Below are 25,510 nucleotides of genomic sequence, written 5' to 3'. Positions count from 1 at the left end.
TTAAAGGTGCAGTATGTAAGTTTGACACCCAGTGGTTGAACTAGGTATTACATTACTGAATCAAAACAAATGCTAGCACCCAGGTTGCCAGATTGAGGACCAACAGGAGTGAGTCTGACGATCGATCCTAAAGGCTGATTTAAATCATGTTCTATATAAAAGCAACGGCACACAATAGAAGGATTATTTTCCATATTAAAAGGAATTATTGCTCTAGCCAACAACTCGAATTGATATATTATAAACGGCTTCTATTTCTGCAGCTGAACAACAGACAACTTTGACAATGATCACCTCAGGTACACCTCATGGGCTTTATTCAGTGTTAAATGCTAAAAATGTGAGTTTGAATGCCATTTTACATGACATTTATTGCCATATACTGAAAGCAGCAGCAGATAGTTCACCTCAGATCTTAAAAATAAAACAAACCATTTGAAATTGAATTTTTGAACTGTGACTCAAAACCAACACATATTAGTGATTCAGCATGTACAGCATGTAAATTTAAATTTCTGTCATGTTTCGTCTGGTGCAAACAGCCAAATTGCTTATCACTGCAAATTTTGTCACGTAGCGCGTTGTTCGGACACGGGGTTACAATGTAACCTGCTCACCTAATGTTTAGGCTCGTATTATTTGCAAATCAATAACCTCATGTGGAACTCTAAATATGGGTCTCATTTTGGAGTCTGCTACTGTCCACCAGAAGTCGTATTTTCTTCATGGACACTTGCTTTAAGAGCCTTTTAGAATAAATGAATAAAATGCGGTTTTCCAACATGGCAACCCAGGGTGCTGAAATATAATTGGCTAAACTGGCAATGGACAGGTTGAATGACCAAAACAAAGACAGCCGTTCTGGCATGGAACGCCTATTTTCAAAGCAGAATATCCGACTTCAGCATTGTTTTTTAGATAAACAAGAATGTTTACTTGGCATGTTTCTTAAACATATCTGCAAACATATTATGGTATTTTTATGCTTTAGAAGAGTCAAAAACTTACACACAGCACCTTTAATGACACTCAAATTACGTTTGCTGTTTGTTTAAACTACTTATTTAAAATGAGCAGAAAGAACACAATTCTTGAGTTTTTTTGGGGGGGACAACTTTTTTGTTTTATGTTCAATCCTCTTAAATTTAATAAGCAAACTTAATTCCTTCATGTTGCCCCAACACAAATTGTTTGTATGAAACCCAACATTTTTTACAGTGAAAGCAGACTTACCAGTTTGAGATGATGTTCAATCTCCTGATTAGCCACTTGTTAGTAATAGCATAAGTTAAAAGCTCGCAAGGGGGTATTTTTATATCTTAAAATAAAATGTGAAAATATGGTTTCTTGAGATTTGTGTTATTCACAGACCTTGTTTGAGGAATTTATCACAAATAAATAACTGCAGCACTCTTTTCTTAAATAATGAAAACTAAAATAGCTATTATTATACAAACTTTAGGAATATCAATTATTGAAATCTGAATTGTCAAATGTTTAAACCTACTCTATCAACCACAGTGGGTATAATCTGTGGAGTAACCGGTCAACTATGTTGAGATCAGACTTTTCAGCTTTTTACAGTAATACATGCATAGGTAAATCAATTTAAAAATAAATCTATTTTACTACATGAAACAAATTTCATTTCATTTAAACTAGAACCTATTTTTAATTTTGCATCTTATTTCACAGCCTTATTTAGATCCATTTTTTTTCAGATCCATCCTATTGTTCGTTGAACGCAATCACTCATGAACGCAGTAACTCATGCTTGCAGGTGATGAGAGATCTGACGGATCTCCACTGGTCTCAGAACTGCCCATAGTACAGCAACACAAGAGAGACAAACCAGAGCAGCTGACGGTCAAACCCACTGTCCAAACCCGAAGTCGCTCCAGCAGCCCCATGCAAGCATCCCTCTCAGAGGTTGGTCTCTCTCAGCCAACCACACATAATCTGATCATTCCGCTAAACATTGCTGTGAGCAAAAAGCAGTATCTGTTTATCTGCCTGGATTTTACTGGGGAGAATATATGTGCTATTTTCATGCTTTTATAATTGGCCTCTCTATAATTAGGAGCATAAATGACCTCCCATCAGATGTTTGGTTTGAAGATTGTCTGATGCTTCAGAGATGCTTTAAAGAAAGTCTGTTTTCTATATGAAACTTAAATCTAATTCTTTTGAGACTTTAGATGCCTAAACATAATCCTAAATCACTTGTGATCTTACACTTGGAGCCAAATTTAACTGCTTCCGCCAGTGCAAACTGTCTTTTTGGTGTTAAAACAGTACTGTGCATATTTACTAGACGTGCAGTGAAGAATGGCACTGAAACTGCAAAGACATGGCTGTTTTTGCACCTGAAATATGCAGTATTTGTAGGATTTTCCTGGTCGGATGCTAATTTTATGGGAGGGATAATTTGCTTTGATCAAATTATGTGTATTTGCACCATTATTTACCACCTAAAAAAGCATGTCTTAAATGTTGCACTTGAAATGGCTGCAAGTTGTTGCTGCCAGGAGTAGGTGCCCCAGAGAACTGAGAGCGTTCATTTATTTGGAATGCCAAAGGAACGCATTGTCCGAACAAATTGTTTGCCAGATATGGTTTTTTTAATTCAGGAATTAAAAGACTACTTGAGTGAGTCACATAACACCATCACAAACAGCTGCCAAAATGTACATCTTGTGGTTTATTTCACATAAATACAGTCAAATATGGCTTACTGAAAGTAAACATGAGTCTTTCACCTCTGCATCTAGAGGGATTATGTCTTATGGTCACTTTAAGAGTTCACACAGCTGATGATTGATCGTAAAGCGTGTTTGGCATGCTGTCCTGGGAGAGAGCCCTGAGCTCATAAGATCCTCAAGCCTGTAGTTCCCTCCCTTTTGCAGGGCGAGAGGTGAGTTTGAGCTTAGGTGGGTCTCGAGAACTCCCCTGCTTATTTATGGATAATGGCAATTAGGGATTGCTATGAAGAGATATACTGCTGGTTAAGAGCTCATCTATGGTGCCAATTTAGTTTGGTCAATTCACCTATGTTGCACACATGATGAAACCGGAGAACCCAGGGGAAACCCACGCGAGCACGGGGAGAACATGTAAACTACGCACAGAAATGTCTACTATGGACTTGAACGTCTAAGGTCAAAGTAAGGACTTCAATCAGTGACATTTTTGCTGCAGGGTAACAGTGCTAACCACTGGGCCGCCGTGCCGCTCTGTCAAGGAAAAGGGAGCAGAAGTAGGGGTAAAAGGGGGATTCTTCAATATGAAGATAACTGTGGTAAGAAACTTTGGTTATTTATAGTGAGCCAGAAATCACTATATCGTTGGCTGATGTGGGACTAAACGTGGTCAATTATAAGCATCTGATCCTCTCAAAATTAGTTTAGAAATAAACTTCACTTAAATTAAGGTTGCCTATTTTATGGGAATGCCTACTTTTGGCCAATAAATAAATAGACCTCATTAAAAAAAAACTATACTTTTTGTTCAATATGTGTATCATATCTGCGTTAGTTAAATTACTTAATTTTTTATGAAGGAAAACTTTGAGATCATGAATTTTGAACAATTTTCTTTGCACCCATACATATTTGCCCATTGATTGATTTGTAATTGAGAATGTTCATCTTTGTCCCTTAATTTGAGGACTCGCACACTTTTTTTGTTGTTGTTGTTGGGTAAATCTGGTCCTTTGACTGAGTGCTGCAACCAAACTTTTGCTCACAACAATGGCAAAACCTGTCATTGTTTTTGCCTTTTCATTTTGTGCTGCTGTCATCATCATAGATATTACACACTTTAGCTTTGCTTTCCCTGTCTCTCTGATTGACATCAATGCAAATAGGTAGTAATCATCTCTACTTCCATGCACTTCATCATACATGAATCAGATCATCCATGAACACATGCATACACTGCACATTGGGAGCAGGACTGGAAATAAAAGGATGTTACATAATGACAATGTCTCTTTAACAATGTCATAGTATATTATTGTTGCTATGGTTAACATGAAAATTTAAGATGATTTCCTGTGTTCATAGATGGATGATGAGGTGAGGCCAACTCCGAGGTCCAAAACGAGATACACAGGCCAGGTCCGTCTTTGCACTGCCCGCTACAGGTACTTTTCTTACCGGTTAGCGACTATTTATCTGAAGATGTTTACAAAAGTTTGGGGTCAGTCTTTTTTTTAGCATTAAATTGATGAAAAGTATAAGTAATTTATAATGGTATAAAATATTTACTTTTCACATTCTGCTTTATAAAACTTTGTATTCGCCAAAGAAATTTATCACGTAAAAAAAAAGTCTATGTAACTTCAATAAGCCAATGTTACTATGTTTATCGTAAAGAAACAAATAAAAAGATTTACTTGTTAAAACCTTACCATCTTTTAATATTTGTTTTCTTACTGTCTGCTATTTTGGTCAGTTATAATCCCTACGATGGACCTAATGAACATCCTGAAGCAGAGCTCCCCCTTGTGGCAGGGAAGTATTTGTATGTATATGGAGTCATGGACGATGATGGATTTTATGAAGGTAATTAATAAATGTTGTAATATTATTGAAATTGCATAAAACATTGAGTAACTTCTTTGCTAATGGATACTGCAGTATAAATAAAAGGCAAAGACTAACAGTGAATTTAATCAGTAGGAATTACCTGGCAGCATGTATTCTAATGACATGCATCACAGTTATATTTTATGTAATGAGATCTGCTGCAGCTTTCTATTATTTGTCTTGCTCCAGGAGAGCTGCTGGATGGCCAGCGTGGCTTGGTTCCCTCGAATTTTGTGGAGTTTGTCCAGGACAAGGAAAAGCCTTCTATTGAAGGGGTAGAGGAGCATGGCAGGCTGGAGCAGAGCTGTCTGAGTCTGACTACCATAGATGGAGGCGGTCCGCTGGATAGCATCAGCAGTGATGTCCTCGGCCACTGCAGTAATGGGACAGGGGCTCTGGATGGAGAGGAACTGGGAGAAGACATTGTGCCTTACCCTAGGAAGATCAACCTGATCAAACAGCTGGCAAGAAGTGTGATAGTGGCCTGGGAGGCACCCATGGTGCCCCTCGGCTGGGGAAACATCAATGGTTACAATATTTTAGTGGAGGGTGAAGTACGTTCTTCTGTGCCATTTGGGGGCAGGACCAAACTGCTTCTTGAGAAGCTAGATCTGGCTGCCTTCACCTACCGCGTGTCAGTACAGAGCGTGACGGACAGGGGGCTCTCCGATGAGTTGCGCTGCACCTTGCTGGTGGGCCGAAATGTTGTGGTGGCCCCCACCGGCCTGCGCATGGACGATATCTTACGTGACTCTGCTGAACTTTCCTGGCTGCCCAGTAATAGTAACTACGCCCATGTTGTGTACTTAGATGGTGTGGAGCATGCTGTGGTTAAGCCATGTTCTTACAAACTGCGTTTTGTGAACCTGAAAGCTGCCACTGTGTACAAGGTAAAAGTGTTGGCCAAACCTCACCAGGTGCCCTGGCACATGCCCCTGGAGCAGAGAGAGAAGAGAGAGACTGGGGTGGAATTCTGCACTCAGGCAGCAGGTAAGATTTAACTGTACAGTAATGTTGTTCAGATATAGCACCAATTCTAAGGAAATTAGATGCATAAAATGAATGGTACTCTAATCAGTGAATGGCTGATTAGATTTTGATCCACAAACTCTGATCTATCATTTTGGTCTATAGTTTAGTTATCAGTTAGAAATTTGATAATGCTGTTTTATAATTTGCAATACCTTTGTGCATCCTATAAGGTTAACTTACAGAAAGTCTTATTGTTTGAGAGTTCTCTTTTTGCATCACTTTTAATAATGATGGCAAAAACACATTCAGAGCTCTTCAGAACACATTCAGACCAAATTGATGGTAAGTATCCAACTAACAGATTTTCACACCGCTACTGAAATTAGGCAGAGTGGAAAATTGATCTTTGATTATAGGAGTCAGTATCAGGATTGCTCAAATGAATATCACAATTACTGAGAAAATCACTTTTTAGCCACAAAGGTTGTCATACACATCTTGCTAAAACTGCACACAGTCTCTTCTGGGATTAGGAATGCATAAAAGTCAGAAAACAGCTATTTTTGTTGTTCTGATTAGCACAACACTTGACTTAACATAGCAGTAATGGATTTAGTGGGGCTAATTGGATTAATTAATTAGCTGAAATATGCAGACATTTGGAAGTAATGTATGCCCTTGTGCTATTATTCAGCTGTGAAGATGTTGAAATGACCATGTTACTGTAAACGCATTTGACTGAATACAGGGAGGCAGATGTGTATCATGTTTTGCATGAAAAGTGTTACAGTAGTTAACTGGTGGTTATCTGTCCCTCCCCAGGGCCCCCTCTGCCTCCACAAGAAGTTCAAGTCCAGTGTGGACATGCCCCAGGGATCCTCCAAGTCCGCTGGAAGCCCCCTGCAATGTCACCAATAGGAATGTCCAATGGTGCAAATATCATTGGCTACGCAGTGTGCACTAAGGGTCAGAGGGTAAGGATATGCATGCATCAGATGTCACATCTGATGATGCTTATGTGAACAGAACAGTGTTTAAATGCATGTAGGCTAAACAAGTGTCATCAAGAAGATTGTTAGAAATTGTTAGAAATTCACAGTGATGCCCCCTGTTGGTGGAGCAGGGTAGTTCCAAACATTGAAGTAAAGGTTTTCAAGGGTTTTGGGTAATAAATGATTTTCACACTAAAAGTCTTTTTTGTTATTTGGGTGATTGATAAGAAGAATATTGATTTGAAAGGTCTGGTCACATCAGCAAATTTTGGGGGCATAAAATGTTACTCATCATCAATAATGAATTGATGTATAAAGTACAGCTCACACAGAAGTCACTTTTCTGATTGCATGGATTCCTATCGAAATGGCTGGATTTAAAAAATATGACCACACCTTAATGCTGTTTCAGATCGCTGAGGTGTTATATCCAATGGCAGACTATGTGGCAGTAGAGCTGAACCGACTCCAGTGTTTGGAGGCCCGTGAGGTTATCGTCAGGACTTTATCAGCACAAGGAGAATCTCAAGACTCCCATGTCGCCGTCATTCCAAACCACCTGCTGGTGCCTCTTTCTAAAACTCTCCCTCTTCCTCATCGCATGCAGCCCCCTCTCCCAACCCAGCAGTCCCATACAATGCCACACCATCCACAAATCCTTCCTCCTCACACTGGACAACAGCCACCCACCCATCTTCAGCCCCTTCCAATTTGCCCCAACCAGCCCCCAGCTCACCTTCATCCACACCGCATGCCTCATCCCACGCAGCCCTCTCCACCGCACCTCCAGCCTTTACTAGCACATCCCATCCCTCAACCCCAGCCGTCTATACCTATGCCCCAGCCTCAGTCATCCATGCCAATGCCCCAATCTCAGCCATCCATGCCTATGCCTCAACCCCAGCAGCCTATGGCTATGCCCCAACCCCAGCCACCCATTCCCATGCTGCAACCCCAGCCAGCTATCCCGATGCCTCAGCCTCACATTCCCCAACTGCCCCTTCCCCAACCCCAAAGACCACTAAGTGCCAGAGAGCTGGAAACCAAAGAGCCAGGGCCGGGAATGCTTCATCATGGAGGGGGCCCACCTCAGCCATGGGAGCCTGGCTGCTCCCCATCAGGCATTCCCACAGGCATGCCACACGGACACACCTTGGAGGCCCCGGCCTGCCCAAATCGGCGCTCCCCATCCCCTCAAAGGATTCTCCCCCAGCCAAGGGGAACACTCATTTCTGACACTGTGGCCAAGGCTATTGCCAGAGAGGCTGCCCAGAGAGTGGCTGCAGAGAGTGGTCGGGTGAGTCAAAGAGTGAGCAAAGAGCATGATATATATATAACTCAATACCAGCCTTAACCCTAGAATGCATGACCCAAAAAACCTACATCAATAGCAGAGGTCAAAACGACCCATATTATTGTTAATGCTTAAAGTCTTCCTTTTAATTTTTAATTTCTTTGTTTTCTCTCTCACACACACACACGGTCATATGTCAATATATACAGTTGAAGTCAGAATTATTAGCTCTACTTTGAAGTTTTTTCTTTTTTAAATATTTACCAAATTATGTTTAACAGAGCAAGGAAATTTTCACAGTATGTCTAATAATATTTTTTCCTCTGGAGAAAGTCTTAATTGTTTCATTTCGGCTAGAATAAAAGCAGTTTATATATTATATATATTATTATATTATATATATTATCAAACATAGTGTGAAAATGTCCTTGCTCTGTTAGACATCATTTGGGAAATATTTAAAAAAAGAAAAAAATTCAAAGGGGGGGCTAATAGTTCTGAATTCAACTGTATATATATATATATATATATATATATATATATATATATATATATATATATATATATATATATATATATATATATATATATATATATATATATATATGAAATCATTGTAACTTATAATATGCATGATTTTTTTTTTCACTTAAAAGGATAAATCATCCAATAAAGATCAAATCTGTCATCATTTACTAGCCAGTATTATATGTCAAACTCACAAGACTTTTGTCCATTATCAAAACACAAATTATTAATGAAACTTGAAAGGTTTCTATCCCTTAATCATTGAAAGTCAAGATAACTAAAGCATAGAAGATTCATTCTGCATGGTAAACTTAATCTTTATGAATCAAATGGCTTAAACTAAATATTGCAAATAGATACAATCATTTTATATAATGAACAGAGGGATTGAATCCTCTTAGGTCTCATTAAAAATAACTTAATTTGTGTTTTTTAGATTAACCTAAGTCTCATGTATAGATTAAATGACAGAATTCTATTTTGAGTGAACTGTCAAACTGTAAGTGTTATGGAATTATTTAACATTGTGACATTGCAGCGTTATGACCTTTATTATACATGCTTAGTGTTTAGAATTAGCAAATCATCAAGTAAATATGTTTATAGAAATTATTTTGCAGACAAGTATTATTATTATTACTGTTGACCAAAAGTCCAGTAGTGCATTAGAAATCCATAGGAAAAGTATGTGCCATTTTAAATCCCTTTGCAAAGAATTGGGGTTTTGTCTGTACATTTTAGCCAATTTTAAAATATAAATGTGTTTGAAAAACAAATATGGAGATTTTTTTTGCTGAGGCTAACAACTTTTATGAGTAATACATAAAATATCAGTCATAGCATTTTATTGTAAAATACCCTATCGGATCAGTTTAACCCCTTAATGCATTCTAGGGTTAATACTGTATGTGTGTACATGAAAACTCTTTCAAAAAGAGTTAATGAACATACAGAAAATTAGATATCTTGTCATAACTTCACCTCAGCGTAACTGTCAGATTTCTTTATTAAGATTTCTGAAAGCACTTTAATATATTTAGATGGAGAGGAGAAGCCAAGGCTTTCACTCTCAAAATTCAGATGAGGAAGAGGATGAGGAAAGCTATCAGGCCCGCAGAAGAGGAGCATCTGTGGATGACTTCCTCAGGGGCTCAGAGCTGGGCAGGCAGGTATGGCAGTTGAAATGATTGCCTGACCATACAACCTCAAGCAAACAAGATGGTTGAGGTGGTTCGTTGCATTAGCTTTGCTTTGTGTTTTTGTGTTCCTCACACAATCTGCATTTCACAGTCTCATTACAGTCACAGTGAAGAGTATCATACGGAAAGCAGTCGAGGGTCAGACCTCTCAGACATCATGGAAGAGGATGAGGAGGAGTTGTATTCTGAAATGCAGCATGAAGAAGGCAGGCGGCGAAACTCCCACAATGCTCTCAAGGTATTGCAGAAAATGAAACACATCACAAAATATCCCCAAAACATCCAGGTTTGCATGACTATAAATAGTTTTCTTTTCTTCCTCATTCAAGACTGGAGGCAGCGGTCCATCTTCGGGTCAGCTGGATCGGGATTCATACCGAAAGGCACCTCACCGAGGTCCTCAACCGCAGCGCCGACCCCTCACGGTCCCATCCATTGGTTAGTGCTCTCCTAGTTAAAGACAGGAATCTGAGACTTGAGATCAGGGACTGTCTGTCCTCCACATTATCTCTGTTTAAACTGTTAAATGTCCATAAGCTTGTCAGTGTGTGTCAGACCACCACTGTGTGATCCAGTCATAATCATATCCTGTTGCTTTCAGCCATTATTACACTCTCTGATTCTTTATGTCTGTCATAGTGGCTGCGTCCGAACGCTAAAAATTGCTGCCTGCGCAGGTAGGAAGGCAAAAGGGGACGTCCTATTCCAGTGATCATGTCACATTCTAGTGAGAAATATTTCTCTGATCTAATTTTCAAGGGGGCATAGATTAACATTTCTGCTCGTTTTTGAATAATTGAGGATCACAAATTTAAAGGGTCATGAAACCCCCCTCTTTTGATTCAAGTCTACCTCAGAATTTTTTCAAAAAATGCTTCGAGATGGGCGGGGAGCGCTGAGAGCTGTGGGAAGAGTGGGCATGGCCGGCAGAGCAGGGTAAAAAGAGGGGAGCGAACATCTGTCAGTTGGCTTACAAAATGAGACACAAACTGTGAGGAGACCCATGATTTTATAGTTTACAAAGTTAAAATGCAAAGAAATAAACAGTAATTAAATCTCCTGCTACATTTGTTATTTGTAATTTCATATATACATAACCACAATTGTTATATCATAATAATGATAATCATGTTTACATAAACACTATAAATGAGGAGGACTTCTCTCCTCCTGAATCCCCAGGTCAGAATGCAGACACAGTGGATAGCAGTGCAGCAGGTCTTTTGCCCTATCTATTTCAATTGCCTTTGATCAGGAGGATTTTAAACATAGATGAATACAGCAGCACGGATATAGGTGATGTGTCTCAATGGTAACAAACTCAACTGATAAGTCCATCATTCTCCAATTCTCGTAAAGCTCTCTCGACAAAAATACTTGCTGCAAAGCAACAGCTTTGCTGTATGGGTCTTGACAGCATCGCAAGGAAAAACTTGCAACAAAACCGGTGGATCATGGAAACAAACACATATGACTCATGGCGTGCGCAGATGTGGTCTCACCCAGTCCTTGGGTCTCACAGCTTGGCAGGTCCTTGCCGTTGCCTTCGGAAAGCACATGCAGTCATGAATCATAAAGAAGCAGGGTCTTCTCATAGAATAAGAAAGCTCCAATATTAATCATGATGAGAAACCAGCGTGTCATCACTCCACCAGGAGATGCGCGCTAGGTCACTGATTTTAATCCCGCCCCAAAAATTATTTTAAACCCAGAAGATGAAATTAGCTGACAAAAGCTTAAAATTATCCAGGTTTCCCCACAATTAAAGCTGACAGGTGCTAACTTTGTCTTAACTGATGCTCAACACACATAAATCTGTTAACATTTTTAAAATAGTACTTCAGGGTGTCTTGAACCTTTAAACTAAAAAACTAAATAAAATAACAGAAAAAAAGGTAATTTACAGCAATCAAGTAGCAAAACATCATTTGTATCAATCTGTTTTGTTTTATATATATTTCAAAAAATATTATCTCACTTCAAATGAATAAATCAATAACTCACTCTTGATAATTTATTGCTAAATATTGGCCTATTGGCATAACAATGTAATTACTACAATCTCATTTGAAGAGTCAAGTTGCTATCATACTGTGAATTTGAATGCTACTATAATTGTCAAAGCTTTAATAAGCATATGTAAATCATGATCATTTAGAATGAGATTGCATGGCTGTTTAAACTGAGATTGTGGTCTTTTAATAATGAATCATGTAGCTGTACTTTGTATTTGATTCCATGACATTTGATCTAACAACTTAAAATAGTGTCAGAATGTTGCAGTTGTTAGTCAGTTTGACCAGCTGTTTGTGTTTGTTGTGGATAGTTAAACCATGATGCTTCCTCACCACTATCTGATTGATCAGGCAGAAAGGCAACAAGTCTGCCTAGCTTTCGGACGCAGCCAAGGTTTCTCAAAGAGATGCCAGAGTAGTTGGGTGTCTCCATGCCTGGACAGGGTGACAGGGTGGTATAACGACACTCTGATTGGTGTTTCCCTTAGAGATAACCACTGAGAGTAACAGTGAAGGGAACCTCTCTCCCGTCAAGGAGGATGTTTACTATGGCAGTGTAGCGCGGCACAGGACATGGTCCTCCCGGAGGCACGGGGGACGCAGGCCTCCCTATGGTATGTGTTAGAGCAAGGTCCGAGGAGAAAGAATATGGCCAACCGCATGAAACTGCACCGAGATGGAAGCTTGTGTTGGAAGCGGGGCTGTAAGAGCCAATAGCAACATGTTTGCACAGAGAATGCTCCTCCCCCTTTGCACTGCCCCACCAATGGATGCCTGCCAAACCCCTCCTCTTTTCAACCCGACCACAATCATTCTTTTACTTTGGCCATGCATGACTGAATGGTGAAAGTTAAAGGGCGGCATCTTACACTGAATGATTATGTACATACTGTAGGCAGCAGTTGACCAGGAAGAGAACGCAAATGGTTCCTTGGCATCAACTGCAAAGGCAACTGTGTGGAATGCACTTTGGGCATGTTGGAGTCACAGTCGAGCATAGCTTCAAAAAAAATGCGGCAGGGACAAAAGGAAACAGGTGTAGTTTTATCCGGGGCTAATGCGCCCCATCTGATGGGTCTTCCTCAGATCCAGATCTCTGCATGGTTACAGTAGCTCAGACTGCGTGCTCTCTCTTTCTGTCTCTCTCTCTCTGTTTGTGTGTGTGTGGCTGTCAGGAGCTTCATGTTTGGCTTGCTGCTCATCTGTAATTGGCTGCCATATGGGTGTTTCACTCCCAATCACCACACACCCACACACTCAGGCAAACACACACAGTGACACACATCACAGCCATCATATTACTGTAAGAAATGTCTGTTTTCTTCAACCCACCCAAGACATGTTTGGCAAATAAATGGATTGTGCAAATATGGAGAGGAATTTCACTACATTGGACTGAATTGCATGTTTGTTATTATATACAGAGAAGATTGAATGTGTGCTTTTTGGTTTTGCTTTTAAATGTCATTTGGATGTTTGTATGCCCACATTTCAAAAGTCTTGTAAGCTTGTACTTTAAGAGTGTTTTTTATGGTTTTGAATTGCAGGACAACTGGACAGCATTTTGGTAGATGACTACTTATTAATAATCTAAAATAATAATCAAATAATGTAACAAACATAATTAAAAACTAGAGGTTTGAGGTCAGTAAGTGTTTTTAAAGAAATTAATCAAACGTCAAGCTTTATATTCATCAAATCCTGGATCCATAATCGTATTTTTCAACATTGCTGCTATAGATCATTTTGAGGGATGTAAGCAAAAACAATGATCTCAACGTATTTCTTGTTTTACATTTTTAATTTCTATAGCTTCCGAGAATCCAAAAAGAGCCACATATTGATAAATAATGTTATGATAGCTGTTTTAACATGAGTTATTATTGAGTTGCCTCTTGTTACAGTTATGAAATCCACCAGCATGGTCCATGCCACACTTTGAGCTAGACTTTATTGTAGGGATGAAGAGGATGGAAAGAGAACAGTGAGATGAAGGGGAAGGGAAGTAAGAGGAAAAACAGTGAACATGTACAGTAGGTAGGTTGATTGGGCATCCTACGATGATGCCTAGAGACTCAGAGTGGGGGTACCATCTCTGTAATACTTTGGTAGACTGATTGGACCCCCCGATTCAACCTAGGAGTAAAAAGAGGGTTATAGAATTGTGAATGTGAAGCAAGGAAATAGAGGGAAGGGAGGGTGAGTTCGAAAGAAAGAGAAGAACAGTGGTAGAGGGCTGGTCTGCCTTAAATAAATTTTAGGGAGTAGGTGATGGGTTAAGGAGACAAAGTGAGGTATGGTTCCACTTCTAAACCTTCATTAACAAGTTAACTCCATTAGTTTGATAGCAAGCAGGAAAGTCTATGGGCCAATGACATCATCACATCGAAAGGGTCTTTACATCTGCCTTGAGCATCAAAAAAGCACATTACACTGATCCCTGAAGGATCATATGAAACCAAGGATAATATATAGAAAACTAATAATTTTATAGTGTAATAATATTTAACAATGTTATGTTTTACTCTTTTTATCAAATAAATTCAGCGTTACTTATCATAAAACACTTTAAAATTCATAATTTTTTTTAATTTAATTTAGAAGAAGAAAATCAGTTAAATGGACCATTAAATTGAAATGTATAAGTACAAATATTACTGGAAAACAAGTAAATAGTACCTCTCAATTAATATGAGCAGTACTAATAATAGTTATAATATTAAAAGGTATAGCACCATAGGACATGGCTATCCACCTATTCATATAGGGTAACATCATGCCTATTATATCTGCCTATGAATTATTTTTTACCAATCTTTCTCATTGTAGATGGATACCGTGACCGAAGCCGGCGCTCTCCCCCATATTACGATGAGTCCGAGCAGGAGGATTTCCGAATCTTTGTGGCGCTCTTCGACTATGACCCTCTCTCCATGTCCCCGAACCCTGACGCTGCTGATGAGGAGCTGCCTTTTAAAGAGGGACAGATAATCAAGGTCAGTACAACTCAGCTGGAGAAAAGGATCTGTTGTTAAATGGCCCACCCGTTGTTTAAGCATTCCTCTGTCTCTAAGGTGTTTGGTGATAAGGATAATGATGGCTTTTATCGTGGGGAGATCCGGGGCAGGTCTGGACTCATCCCCTGTAACATGGTGTCGGAAATCCGTGCTGAGGATGATGAAACCATGGAGCAGCTCATGAAACAGGGATTTCTCCCACTCAACACTCCTGTAGACAGAATAGGTGGGAGTTTTTCTTGTCACTGATCTGTGCTTACTGTATTGATACAGAAATTTAACCACTTCTATAACTTATTATGGCTTCAATATAGTTTTTGAGTCATGGATTGCATTTTCAGATCAGCTAAAAAAGTGAGGAAACAGATATAATAAACTTTCCAACCAAAATAAAACATATTAGCTTCTGAATAATTAATGTTAAAATATTCATTGATTAATTACTATATTAATAACCACAATATGGTTATTTTGTGTTATTTTGTTATTTTGCTAATAAAGAATTTTAACATATACAATGAAACAATAAAGAAATATATTTTATATCTATTATTAAACATTCAGGTAATGAATATTTGAAATAGACAGATTTCAATCAAATGAAATGAAGGGTTTTTTGTGCCCAATTAACTTTAATGTCACATGCATTTATAGTGACAAGTTTATTGGATAAAGAACTAATGTACAGATTAGTACAAACTTTTCAGTCCGCAACCCCCAAAATAATGATGCTGGTGACTCACGACCCCCAATTTCCTCTGAGGTGGTTATAAATATATAAAGCTTGCACACACAGCACACACAATAGGCCCAAGTCTATTCATCATTTAAATGTGAGTGTTATAAAGGTGTGAGAAAGTTTTTAATATAATATAGGATTTAATATAACGTAATCACCCTAGGAGTCGCAAAAATATAAATTAAATGAATGGGAAAAATAGAAAGGCTGATGGATTTTTATTTGCATGTTGTTTTTTGTAATGTAACAAAATAGCAAAAGCTCTGACCCACACAATTAGTCTCAGCCAAGTTAATAACCCATAACTCGACCTGAACTGGGCCAGCTATGGCCCTTGTTTGGCCATTGTCTGGAAGCTATATTTGGTTAATTTCATGACTGCAATGAAATTGATAAACCCATGAAGCATTGTGCTTTAGGTGCATTAATAATGGTAATGGTTAGTAATGGTTGATAATAATATAATTTGTAAAATAATAATTTGGTTAAAATATATGTAATGTAGGTTTAATTCGGTTATTTTGCAACATACAGGAAACAATAGATTATTAAATCTTGTTGTTTCCTGGATTAAAATAAAGGCTTTAGAAGATGCAAACAGGAAGATAAAAATGACTTTGTGCATCAAAATATTTCTTTACTCAAAAAATAATTTAAATGCATTTTAATAGTGGGTCAATATAGGCCAAACTTACGTGGCCCACATATCAATTTTATCAATTATCAAATACTACATTTGACATCTGGACATGTTTTGCGTGCCGCCTTAAAGATGGTGCCACCTCTGTCAAACCTGGGCCATGTTTGGCCGACATGCTGTATGCCAGTGCTGGACAAATGCCTGCTGTGCCAGCTTTATGCCAAATCTGGGCCAGAATTCTTTGCTACCTGGGTTTAAATTTTTTTTTGTCTTCTGTAGGTTATTGATAAAATGTGGTAATTTTAGTAGTTTCATAAAATTAATTAGATTTTTGGAAATTACAAAGCGACCCTTCCTCATTATCCCGTGACCCCCAGGGGGTCCCGACCCCCACTTTAGCAACCACTGGCATAGGAGATGCCATATACTATAAATTCCATAGTGCATACTTAATTTGAAACAGTGATTTTTTTAATGTCATCTAAATAAGATATGTTCCATACAGTATAAATTTTGTGGTATGTATGTAATTTGGAGATACATTTCACACGTTGTCATTACCTCATCATTCATGACCCACCAGCAGTTGTTGCATTACTTCACTGCAATTCACAAATCCTCTCTCCTGTGGCCTTGTGGGATAGTAAAGTATCCATTGGATGCACAATTTCTTGCAGAAATACCTATAATTTTCTGTATTTTTCGTCTCGTATTTTAAGTTGTAGTTGGTAAAAATGCAATTTCGAATGCAGCCCTTGTATTGAACACATCCTCCCTCAGAGAAAAACCGATTCTCTCTCCAGCAGAACAAAATAGGCGAGGTCGCCATCCAGTGGCCACAAGAAGAATGGTTGCCCTGTATGACTACGACCCCAGAGAGAGCTCCCCAAATGTTGATGTTGAGGTAGTGCAAAAGTGTATTTATGCGCTCTCAGGTTTTTTTTATCTGCTCATTTTTCACTATTACTGTGTTATCACTATTCGTGTTCACTGTTACTGATGATACTGTTTCTATGGCAGGCTGAACTGACATTCTGTGCTGGAGATATCGTTGCTGTTTTTGGAGATATAGATGAGGATGGCTTTTATTATGTAAGTGTAGATGCTGGCATAGTTGCTGCATTTTTTCAGAGTTTGTGAAACCATCCCCCCCCTTTTTTTTGTCTATCAGGGTGAGCTTAATGGACATCGGGGCTTGGTTCCATCCAACTTTCTTGAAGAAGTGCCTGATGACGTGGAGGTCTATCTGACGGACACTCCCTCTCACCACGGTCAGGACGAGCCCAATCCGGCACCGGCAGCACGTCCAGAGGCCAAACGGGTACACCATCGCCGTTCTCAGCGCTAGGCCCTGTGTCCATTCATCCTCCGTTTGAGTTTCGGTCCACTCGCCGTCTCTGTGTTTTCTTGTGCTTGTTTGTTTTTTCGTTATGTGACCGTGGTGGTGGTTTCCAGTCCAACCTTTCTTGCTCTAGGAAAGGGAGAAGCAAAGCCCACTGCAAACAGAGCCTTTTTTTGAGAGCATAGAGAGACAGGTATGAAAGTGACTCTATTAAGAGAGCGAATGTTCGCCAGAGGACCGTGGAAAAGGCCAAATTCTGTTCCTGCACCGGACTATGAATAAAGCATAAAGCATCTTTGCACTGAACCACAAAACCCTACTTAAGTGAAGCTGTTTGCATTAGTCAAAGTGCTTTGTGAAATCCATAGGGTCCGTGGCTCGTGATTTGTGACCCTGACTGATTTGGAAACTCACTTAATTGACGCATGCCTGTTTTTTCCAGAACAGACCTGTAGCTTTTATATAAAGGTAAACTACATTACCCCAGATGTTGTACTTCTTTGAGGAGGCTTTGTTTCTTTTTTTGTATATTGCACATTGTCAAAACAAACAACTCTATTTTTCAGATCATATGAACTAACAAAACATATAAATATTACTCATCTCATCTCTTCCAGAGAGACTAAAATGATAGCATTCGTGATGTAATTACAATTGAAATAAATGAGAACGTGAAACAAATGCTAGTGGACATACAGTACAGTATATGTTCGTTTGTGTTTATGTGCTGTTGTTTTTTTTTTTCTCTCCTCATAATCAATGTTTTTGTTTTTTTTAATGATGTCGCTGCATTCGATTTTCCTTTTTTCCCACCGGCTTTGCCAAAAAAAGACAAAAAGCTGAGGATTGTTGTTCCTTTCCCACCCTAGCAGACTTTTGTCTTTGCTAGGTAAGTTGAGCAACTGGCGATACCAGCAATCAGTCTCATGCAAGGGATTTGTTTATACAGATTTTTACACATAAATGCTACATAATAGGATTTATATGTAGCATAAATTTAATATGAATGATCTATTGTCATCTAAAGATAACTAAAGATAAACATTTGTCAAAATGTAAACATGCTTAATGTTCCAGTGCATTAGACTTGTATGGTATCTGCAGTTGGTTTGTGTGCTGTTCGGTCCTTGTGCTGTAAGGTCTGTGTATTTTGATGTTGTATAACAATACAAATTAATTAATGAATAATTTATACATTTCCTATTTTGATTAGCAGGCAAATGAAGCAGTTAATTCAGTTCAGTTCTGCCATATTATCTGCCTTTTCTCAATAGAATTCCAGTCTGTGAGCAGTAATATAATTTAGTCAGTCTAGTCTGAGGCAATTCGTTTTAAACCTCCAAACAAGACTGTTAAATGCAAAGGAGGCAGATGATAAGGCCAAAGATAGGCTTGCTGTGTAATATCCCCCACTTTTCCCTTCCCCATGGATGTTTCATTAGGTGCCTGTGGAAAGTACAGTGCCAGCTCCGGCCCCAGGAAGACCCGCCTCACCCACTGTGCGTCCGTTGCTTCCTGTTGGCCCAGTCAGGCCGCTGAGCCCCGCCAGGGGTCCACGAGACCTGGCGTCTAAAAAGAAAAAAGGACTGCTCTCTAAGGGGAAGAAACTGCTCAAAAAGTTCTCAAAGTAAAAGTATGAGTTTGATTTCAAATTCATATGGCTAAAACAGCATACAAATTTCTCTCAAAAGGGAAATCGCAAATCCCTGATGTTTCAGAAAAGTCTTTTCCTCACAAAAAAATCTAAACGGCTTTCTCATTAACATGCCACGCACACATTCTAAAATAGATCTAAAATCCAGATGAAAAGGAATGACATATATAAAGATATCAGTCATATCAGTGTTAATTTCCCGCCATAATGAAAGCATCTATTCATACTGTGATGTAAAGGACAAAAAAAAAGGCTGTTAATATTTAAGCAATTACTTCCATTCTAATTTCCATATTTCAAATCGAAGTGCTGGATTTTGAACTAACTGTTTAATCTCACTGATTTTAAAGTTTGGTAAAGCGCTTGGTAATAACAACCACTTCAAAGTACTGCCTGACATTGTCAGTCTAACAGAAGCAAATGCTGTCAAGCTCCAGACCATATCAAGTGCATTAGTCCGACACACTAAAAGGACCACAATCAAATAACATTTCCATTGAGAAGCATTTTTAGATAGATGGGCAAGGTGCAACAATACATTACTGACCAGGATAATGGATGAGCAAATCCTTTTAAACATTGCTGTGGCCTTCATCTTAACTCAGTACGTACAGTATAATTACCTCTCTTACGAAAATGAACCATGGCTTACTACAGAAACCATGGCATTAGAACTATGGTTATCAATCTGCCAAAAACCATGGTTTCTACACTTTACTACAGTATAAGAGCATAAACCATGGTTATTTTCGTAAGGGCTGTATCTGATGTCTTCATACATCAGTCTTTGCCAAGTACTCTCCCGTTTGCTTGCTCTGAGAACTCATTTTCCTGTATTATCACAAGAATGATTTTCAAGTTATAAAAATACATTGGAAAGTGTCTGTGTTTGCCTTTCAAATGCACAATCGGTATGTGTGTGTGGGTGTGTGTGTTTTGGTGAATGTGAGGGTGTTTATGTGTGCGAGCGTGTGTCCCCTTTGCATCCATGTTTGTGCAACCCCTTAAATCTGATAAGGGACATATGTTGTTATAAACTTTTGTGATACTGTGACGTGCTGCTAATTACCAGTTGTTTCCTGTTCCTTTCTAAAGTCAATAAGGGTGGTTTGGTCTTCTTAAGAAGAAAGATTGAAGCAAAGCGGGTGTCTTGGTGTCAAATTCCACCGGTTCACCCAGAACATGTTTTTTTTAATGTTTTTAAATTCTTTTCATGTGTAAAAAAAGATGGCATAACTTATTATATTTTCACAGCATTCACTAATGAGTGCTTCTCCAGCTTACACATTTTGTTTCATCCCAGCAGACACACAGCATCATAAGACATTAATATTAGGTTAGATTTAGGGCACCAGTGGCTAAAGACAATGTTATTTTGACGTCCAATAACATCAACGTGAAATGACGTTAATATTTGGCTGATTTTAGGTTGCGTGGGAAAGTGACCAAAATCCAATCGAGCTAACATCTTAAACCAACGTTACATTGACATCAAATACTGACATTTATTCGTCAGGTATGGTAACCAAAAACCAAAGTCTGATAGACGTCATAGTGGTAACAACATTAGATGTTGATATTTTGTTGATGTTGAGCCTTAACATCTTTAACTAATGTTATACTGACATCAAATACTCACATTTATTTGTGAGGTATAGCAACCAAAATCCAAGGTCAAGCTGTAACATCATTAGACGTTGATATTTTCTTGTCTTTAGTTTACGTTGGACATTGACGTCGGCCCGACGTTGGGTTCTGATGTCAACACGATTTTTATTTTCAAACAAAATGCAACGTCGCACAACATTGGGGTACAATGTCAATCTGACATCATGTTGGCATCCTGTGCCTGCTGGGTTAGAACATTCTGGGAATGTCAGTTGTTAGTTCGCTGAACGTTCTCTGCTGTTTTAAGTAAAAAACGTTAGGATAACGTTCTCAGAACCTTTTACACTTTCTTTCAGTTGTCACTAAAAATGTCCCTGCATTACTGTGTAACTAAGTTAGTTAAACAGAACACACTAAGGTCTTTCCGCAATTGTTCTTATTTGGTACCCAAAAAATGGGAACCATATTGGAATTTTGGGGAATGTTCTGTTTGCTGGGGCATTTTTTACATTTTGCATCAGGTTAAAAGAACGCTGGGTCTTGTTTTGTTTGCCATTCCAATTAATTGCAAGAACGTGTTCTGTGTGAAGGGCTTGTATCCCTAAAACTAGAAGGATGTCATTATTTACTCATCCTCAGGTCATTTTAAAACTGTTTGACTTTTTTTTTTGTGTGTTTCCAATTTTATCTTTCTTTTCCCCCTCAATACCTTGTAAGTCAATGGTAAACAAAACATACGTATGTAATGCAATACGTTTAAGAAACAAAGGCATACAGGTTTGAAACACAGTTCAAATGTAATCACTCGATTAAATAGGCGTTATCAGTGGTTATCTGCTGATAGATATGGGCCAGTAGGGGACTTCTATGCCTACTAGTAGGCTCAGAAGGCTGGTATCATCCATCCACATGGTTAATCAATAATAGATTACATACGGCTGTAGCCGAAAGTTAACAAGAATTATTTATATTTTTTTCTAAATTTCCCATTAATAGTATTTTATTAACGTCCACCCTAACCCTAAACCTAACCGTCACAGTAATGTAAAAACAAATCTGGATCTGGAGTCTTCTCTATTAGTATAGCTAATTAACCATGAGAATTATTTATTTTATTTATTACAGTTCCCATTAATTGTATTTTATTAACTTCTACCCCTACCCCAACCCTTACAGTAATGTAAAAACAGATGTACATCACATTGATTAACCATGTGGATGGATGATAACAGCCTTCTGCACCTACATGCCCATTTCTATCAGCAGATAACCACTGATAACGCTAATTCAATCTGTAACATGATTAAATGATGACAGAAATCAGAATTTTGGGTAAACACTTTAACTGCTTAATATCCTTTATGAAAGTTAACCACGGCTTTAATACAAATAGAAACTTTTCAACCATGGTAGAACCACAAACTATCCATACTTTAATAATGACATTTGTGGTAAAACTGTGGTAATAAAGTGATTTTTTTTTCATAAAGGCCAAATGAGTTGAGCTGGTTATGAGAACGTCATCTGAAGGACATGTTCTGTCTGGCTGCTGTTATCATTGGCTGTTTTTCCTGAGGTTTTTGCTTGCCAACTCCTTGTGATAGTCTCTTTATTGGAATATGGACTTTATATAGGCTACATATTCTTAAATACTGATTTACAGGCTGAAAAACACCCTCAGGCAAAACTACCTATGATGACTCAGTGTTCTGAAGCTGTAATCTAGTAGTTTACATGAAATCTCTAGCATTGCCGCGTAACATCTTGCCTCTGCAACTGGAAAATGAGAAGTGTGATCTGCTGAGATCGCACAATATTATGGCCAGTTGGGTGGGTTTTGATTGCACTCTTGAATGGTCTGATCCAGGGTAAATACTGTGTGTTTAAAAAAAAAAAGTTAATTTTTAAATCTTTAAAAGAGATTATATTAAAAGTATACTGTTTAAGCATTTTCATTTAAAAATATGCCATTCATATGGTGTGAATGCAGTTTAATTCTTGTAGAAGAAAACACAAGTTATAATAATAATAATTATAATAATAATAATAAAATGGTTGGGTATCAAAAGAATGTATGACATGTTGAGCTGTATGTATAGCTTGCAGCATCAGTTTGCCAAAAGAAAAAGAAATCTAAGAGATGACATATATTTTGATTTAACAGAAATCTCTCTATTATGATCATGAATCCCGTGTGTTGTTTGTGGCTGAATGTTGTGTGTTCATCTCTCGGTTGATCTTTTGTACTCCATTTGTAGATAATTTATAAATGTTTATACTTTATTTACAGATTTTCAGACTTTTTTAGTGCTTTAAGATTTACTATTTAACAGTGTAAGTGTTCTCCATGCTGTCTTCAAGAAAAGATGCTCTCAAGTCTGCAGTTTTGTGCTCGCTCTGTGAATTAAAGAGAAAAAAGAACCTGTCGGTCTGTATTCACTGATATATGGACTATTGTGTGGCTGTGCATGTGTAGAATTGTGTAAAATATACATTTTCTATGAAAATAAATGTGATATTTTTCAACAAAGGACTTGGACTGTTCATAGCAAATCTCTCAACAGCAAACAATGCATGTATTACAGCAACAGTCCAGTAGATGGCAGCAGTGACCTCAGTATATCAGTGCTACAGGCATTATGGGTAAGGTGAGTGTGTTGTGGCTGAAAGCTTCACTTTTTGTAAACTGTCAACACCTACCAAGAAATGCATTAATCACATTTAATGACGGTTTCAAGTGAACTTCTCATTATTTATGCATATTGTGACTGGTGTGTTTTAGAATGATCTACTTTAATCATCTAGCTTTTCAACATCTGAACTGACGTCCTCTTTGCATCAGGTTGGTGTTATACTTTAATGATTTGACGAATTAAGGATTAAAACGCTTAGTTAACAGCCCAGTGAGTTGATTGAATTCACCCGATACGCCACAATGAAAAAACAAAACAAACAGATATGGAGATAGATATACTGCACCAAAATACTATTTTAAAGAGCCCCTATTATGCACTATTAAAGGTCAAATTTTGGTTTTGGGGGTCTACAACAACAAGCTGATATGCATGCAAGGTCAAAAAACACTTTCGTTGTCTTATAATATGCATTATTTTTACCTGATTATCCCAAGAACTCTTATATGATTTGTTCAGTGATTTACTTGTTCCCAAACTCCTTTGCATGAAGCTAATCTGTGCTGATTGGTCCGATGACCCCAGTCTGTTGTGATTGGTCGACTGTGTTTAGCATGAGACATAGAGAAACTCCCACCACAGTAATGAAGTAGCCAGAGTTCAGAGTATATGTGTGAGCCCAATGCAGTTAAACACAAGCATTACTCTATTCTTAACCCTAACCCCAAGTAATAACAATGACACACATTCAGAATTTTTTTATTTTATTTTTTTTATAATTATTTTTTAGGGGTTTTCACCTTCAATGGACAGGACAGTAGAGAGTACTGACAGGAAAGCGTGGGGAGCAGAGAGAGAGGAAGAATCAGCATAGAACCGTGAGGCGGGAATCGAACTCGGGTCGCCGTGAGTACCGGAGTGCATGTGTCAACGCACTAACCACTACACCACTGGCGCCGACGACACACAATCAGTATTAATCCACACAATGGCAAAAGTTGAACTGTTTTGAGAATTACCCGCACCATGTGTGTATGAACAGCTGATTTTGGCAATAACAACAAACAGGTTAGATAATAGTTAGTTTAGAAATGCATTGCGTCGCGTTTTCAGCATGGTTTTGGATGTGATATGTGAATAACCCATAAATATTTAACATGAGAGAGGCATTACAAGCACTGATATATAACAGATGCATGATTAAAGCCGCGTGACGCGATTACAACCCTTACAAAAAATAACTGAAGTAAAACTGCAGTACAACAACAGTATATAGAAGTATAACTGCAGTAAAATTAAGTACAGTTGAAAAATTGCAATACAATGAAGTATAAACACAGTTCAAAAACAGTACAATAAAGTTCAACAGCAGTAAAAGTTGCAGTAAACTGGAGTAAAAACACGTAAACTCCATCCTTACTGCACTTGTGCTGCTGTAGTCTAATATGCCAATGGTGTGGTATAAGCACTCGTGTTCCAGGGTTTTTTTTTCTTCAACATCTTCCAAGAATATTTTCTATTTTTTTCAGGGATTTTTTTTTTGCATTCAAGTCATTTTCTAATTAAAATTTTTAGAGTTTGTTTGCAAAAACAAATAATAAAAAATAACTGCAGTGAACAGAACAGTACAACAGCAGTAGCCTATATACAAGGATAACTGTGGCAAAATTGCAGTATAACGAGGCATAAACACAGTTCAGCTTCTATGTATTGAAGAAGTACTTCAGTTGTACTGATATAGCGGTATGGCAGATGTAGTAATACTTCAGTTGTATTGAAGTAGTTTTAGTTCAAAATAGTAGTATCACTTCAGTACTGTGACAGTAGTTGTACTACAGTTGTACTGTAGCAGTACTTCAGTTGTGTTGCAGTAGTTGTACTTCATTAAAGTAGTAGTATCACTTCAGTACTATTGCAGTAGTTGTACTACAGTTGTACTGTAGTAGTACTTCAGTTGTATTGCAGTAGATGTACTGCAGTTGGATTTATTGTAGTACTTCAGTTGTATTGCAGTAGATGTACTGCAGTTGGATGTATTGTAGTACTTCAGTTGTATTGCAGTAATACTGCAATATACTTAAATAACAGTTTTTTTTCGTGTCCAAAAAACTGCACTTTTCAGAAGTTAACTAGAACTGTAGTATTCCTTTTAAAAACTGCAGTATTCTAAAAAAAACTGCAGTAATTTTTTGTAAGAGCTCAGCTGGATGTTTTCATTCAATTAGAGGTGTGTTACACACTGCATGGAAGGTCATTTACAAAAACCCATAATAGGGGCTCTTTAATTA

General features: G+C 38.1%; 1 protein-coding gene across 9 annotated transcripts in view; it reads left to right on the top strand.

Annotated features, from left to right (window-relative positions):
• The window catches only part of rimbp2a (RIMS binding protein 2a), a 75,408-nt gene extending 55,501 nt beyond the window's left edge, over positions 1-19,907 (top strand). For 2 of the 9 annotated variants that reach the window (XM_056446494.1, XM_056446488.1), the window contains 16 exons: positions 1,781-1,929; positions 4,065-4,144; positions 4,456-4,565; positions 4,779-5,579; positions 6,384-6,535; positions 6,966-7,850; positions 9,416-9,544; positions 9,666-9,812; positions 9,904-10,012; positions 12,078-12,203; positions 14,419-14,585; positions 14,664-14,832; positions 16,792-16,889; positions 17,006-17,077; positions 17,157-17,306; positions 18,770-19,907. In XM_056446494.1, the coding sequence (XP_056302469.1) occupies positions 1,781-1,929; positions 4,065-4,144; positions 4,456-4,565; positions 4,779-5,579; positions 6,384-6,535; positions 6,966-7,850; positions 9,416-9,544; positions 9,666-9,812; positions 9,904-10,012; positions 12,078-12,203; positions 14,419-14,585; positions 14,664-14,832; positions 16,792-16,889; positions 17,006-17,077; positions 17,157-17,306; positions 18,770-18,958 (3,533 nt within the window). In that variant the 3' untranslated portion in view covers positions 18,959-19,907. Of the gene's footprint in view, positions 1-1,780; positions 1,930-4,064; positions 4,145-4,455; positions 4,566-4,778; positions 5,580-6,383; positions 6,536-6,965; positions 7,851-9,415; positions 9,545-9,665; positions 9,813-9,903; positions 10,013-12,077; positions 12,204-14,418; positions 14,586-14,663; positions 14,833-16,788; positions 16,890-17,005; positions 17,078-17,156; positions 18,009-18,769 lie in introns of those variants that run through there. The other 7 variants (XM_056446489.1, XM_056446487.1, XM_056446495.1 and 4 more) reach the window with 5 other exon arrangements.
• Positions 19,908-25,510: the final 5,603 nt, after the last annotated feature.

The sequence above is a fragment of the Danio aesculapii genome, chromosome 21 (assembly GCF_903798145.1).
Source record: "Danio aesculapii chromosome 21, fDanAes4.1, whole genome shotgun sequence".
Taxonomy (NCBI): Eukaryota; Metazoa; Chordata; class Actinopteri; order Cypriniformes; family Danionidae; genus Danio; species Danio aesculapii.
This window is presented reverse-complemented; position numbering and strand designations above follow the sequence as displayed.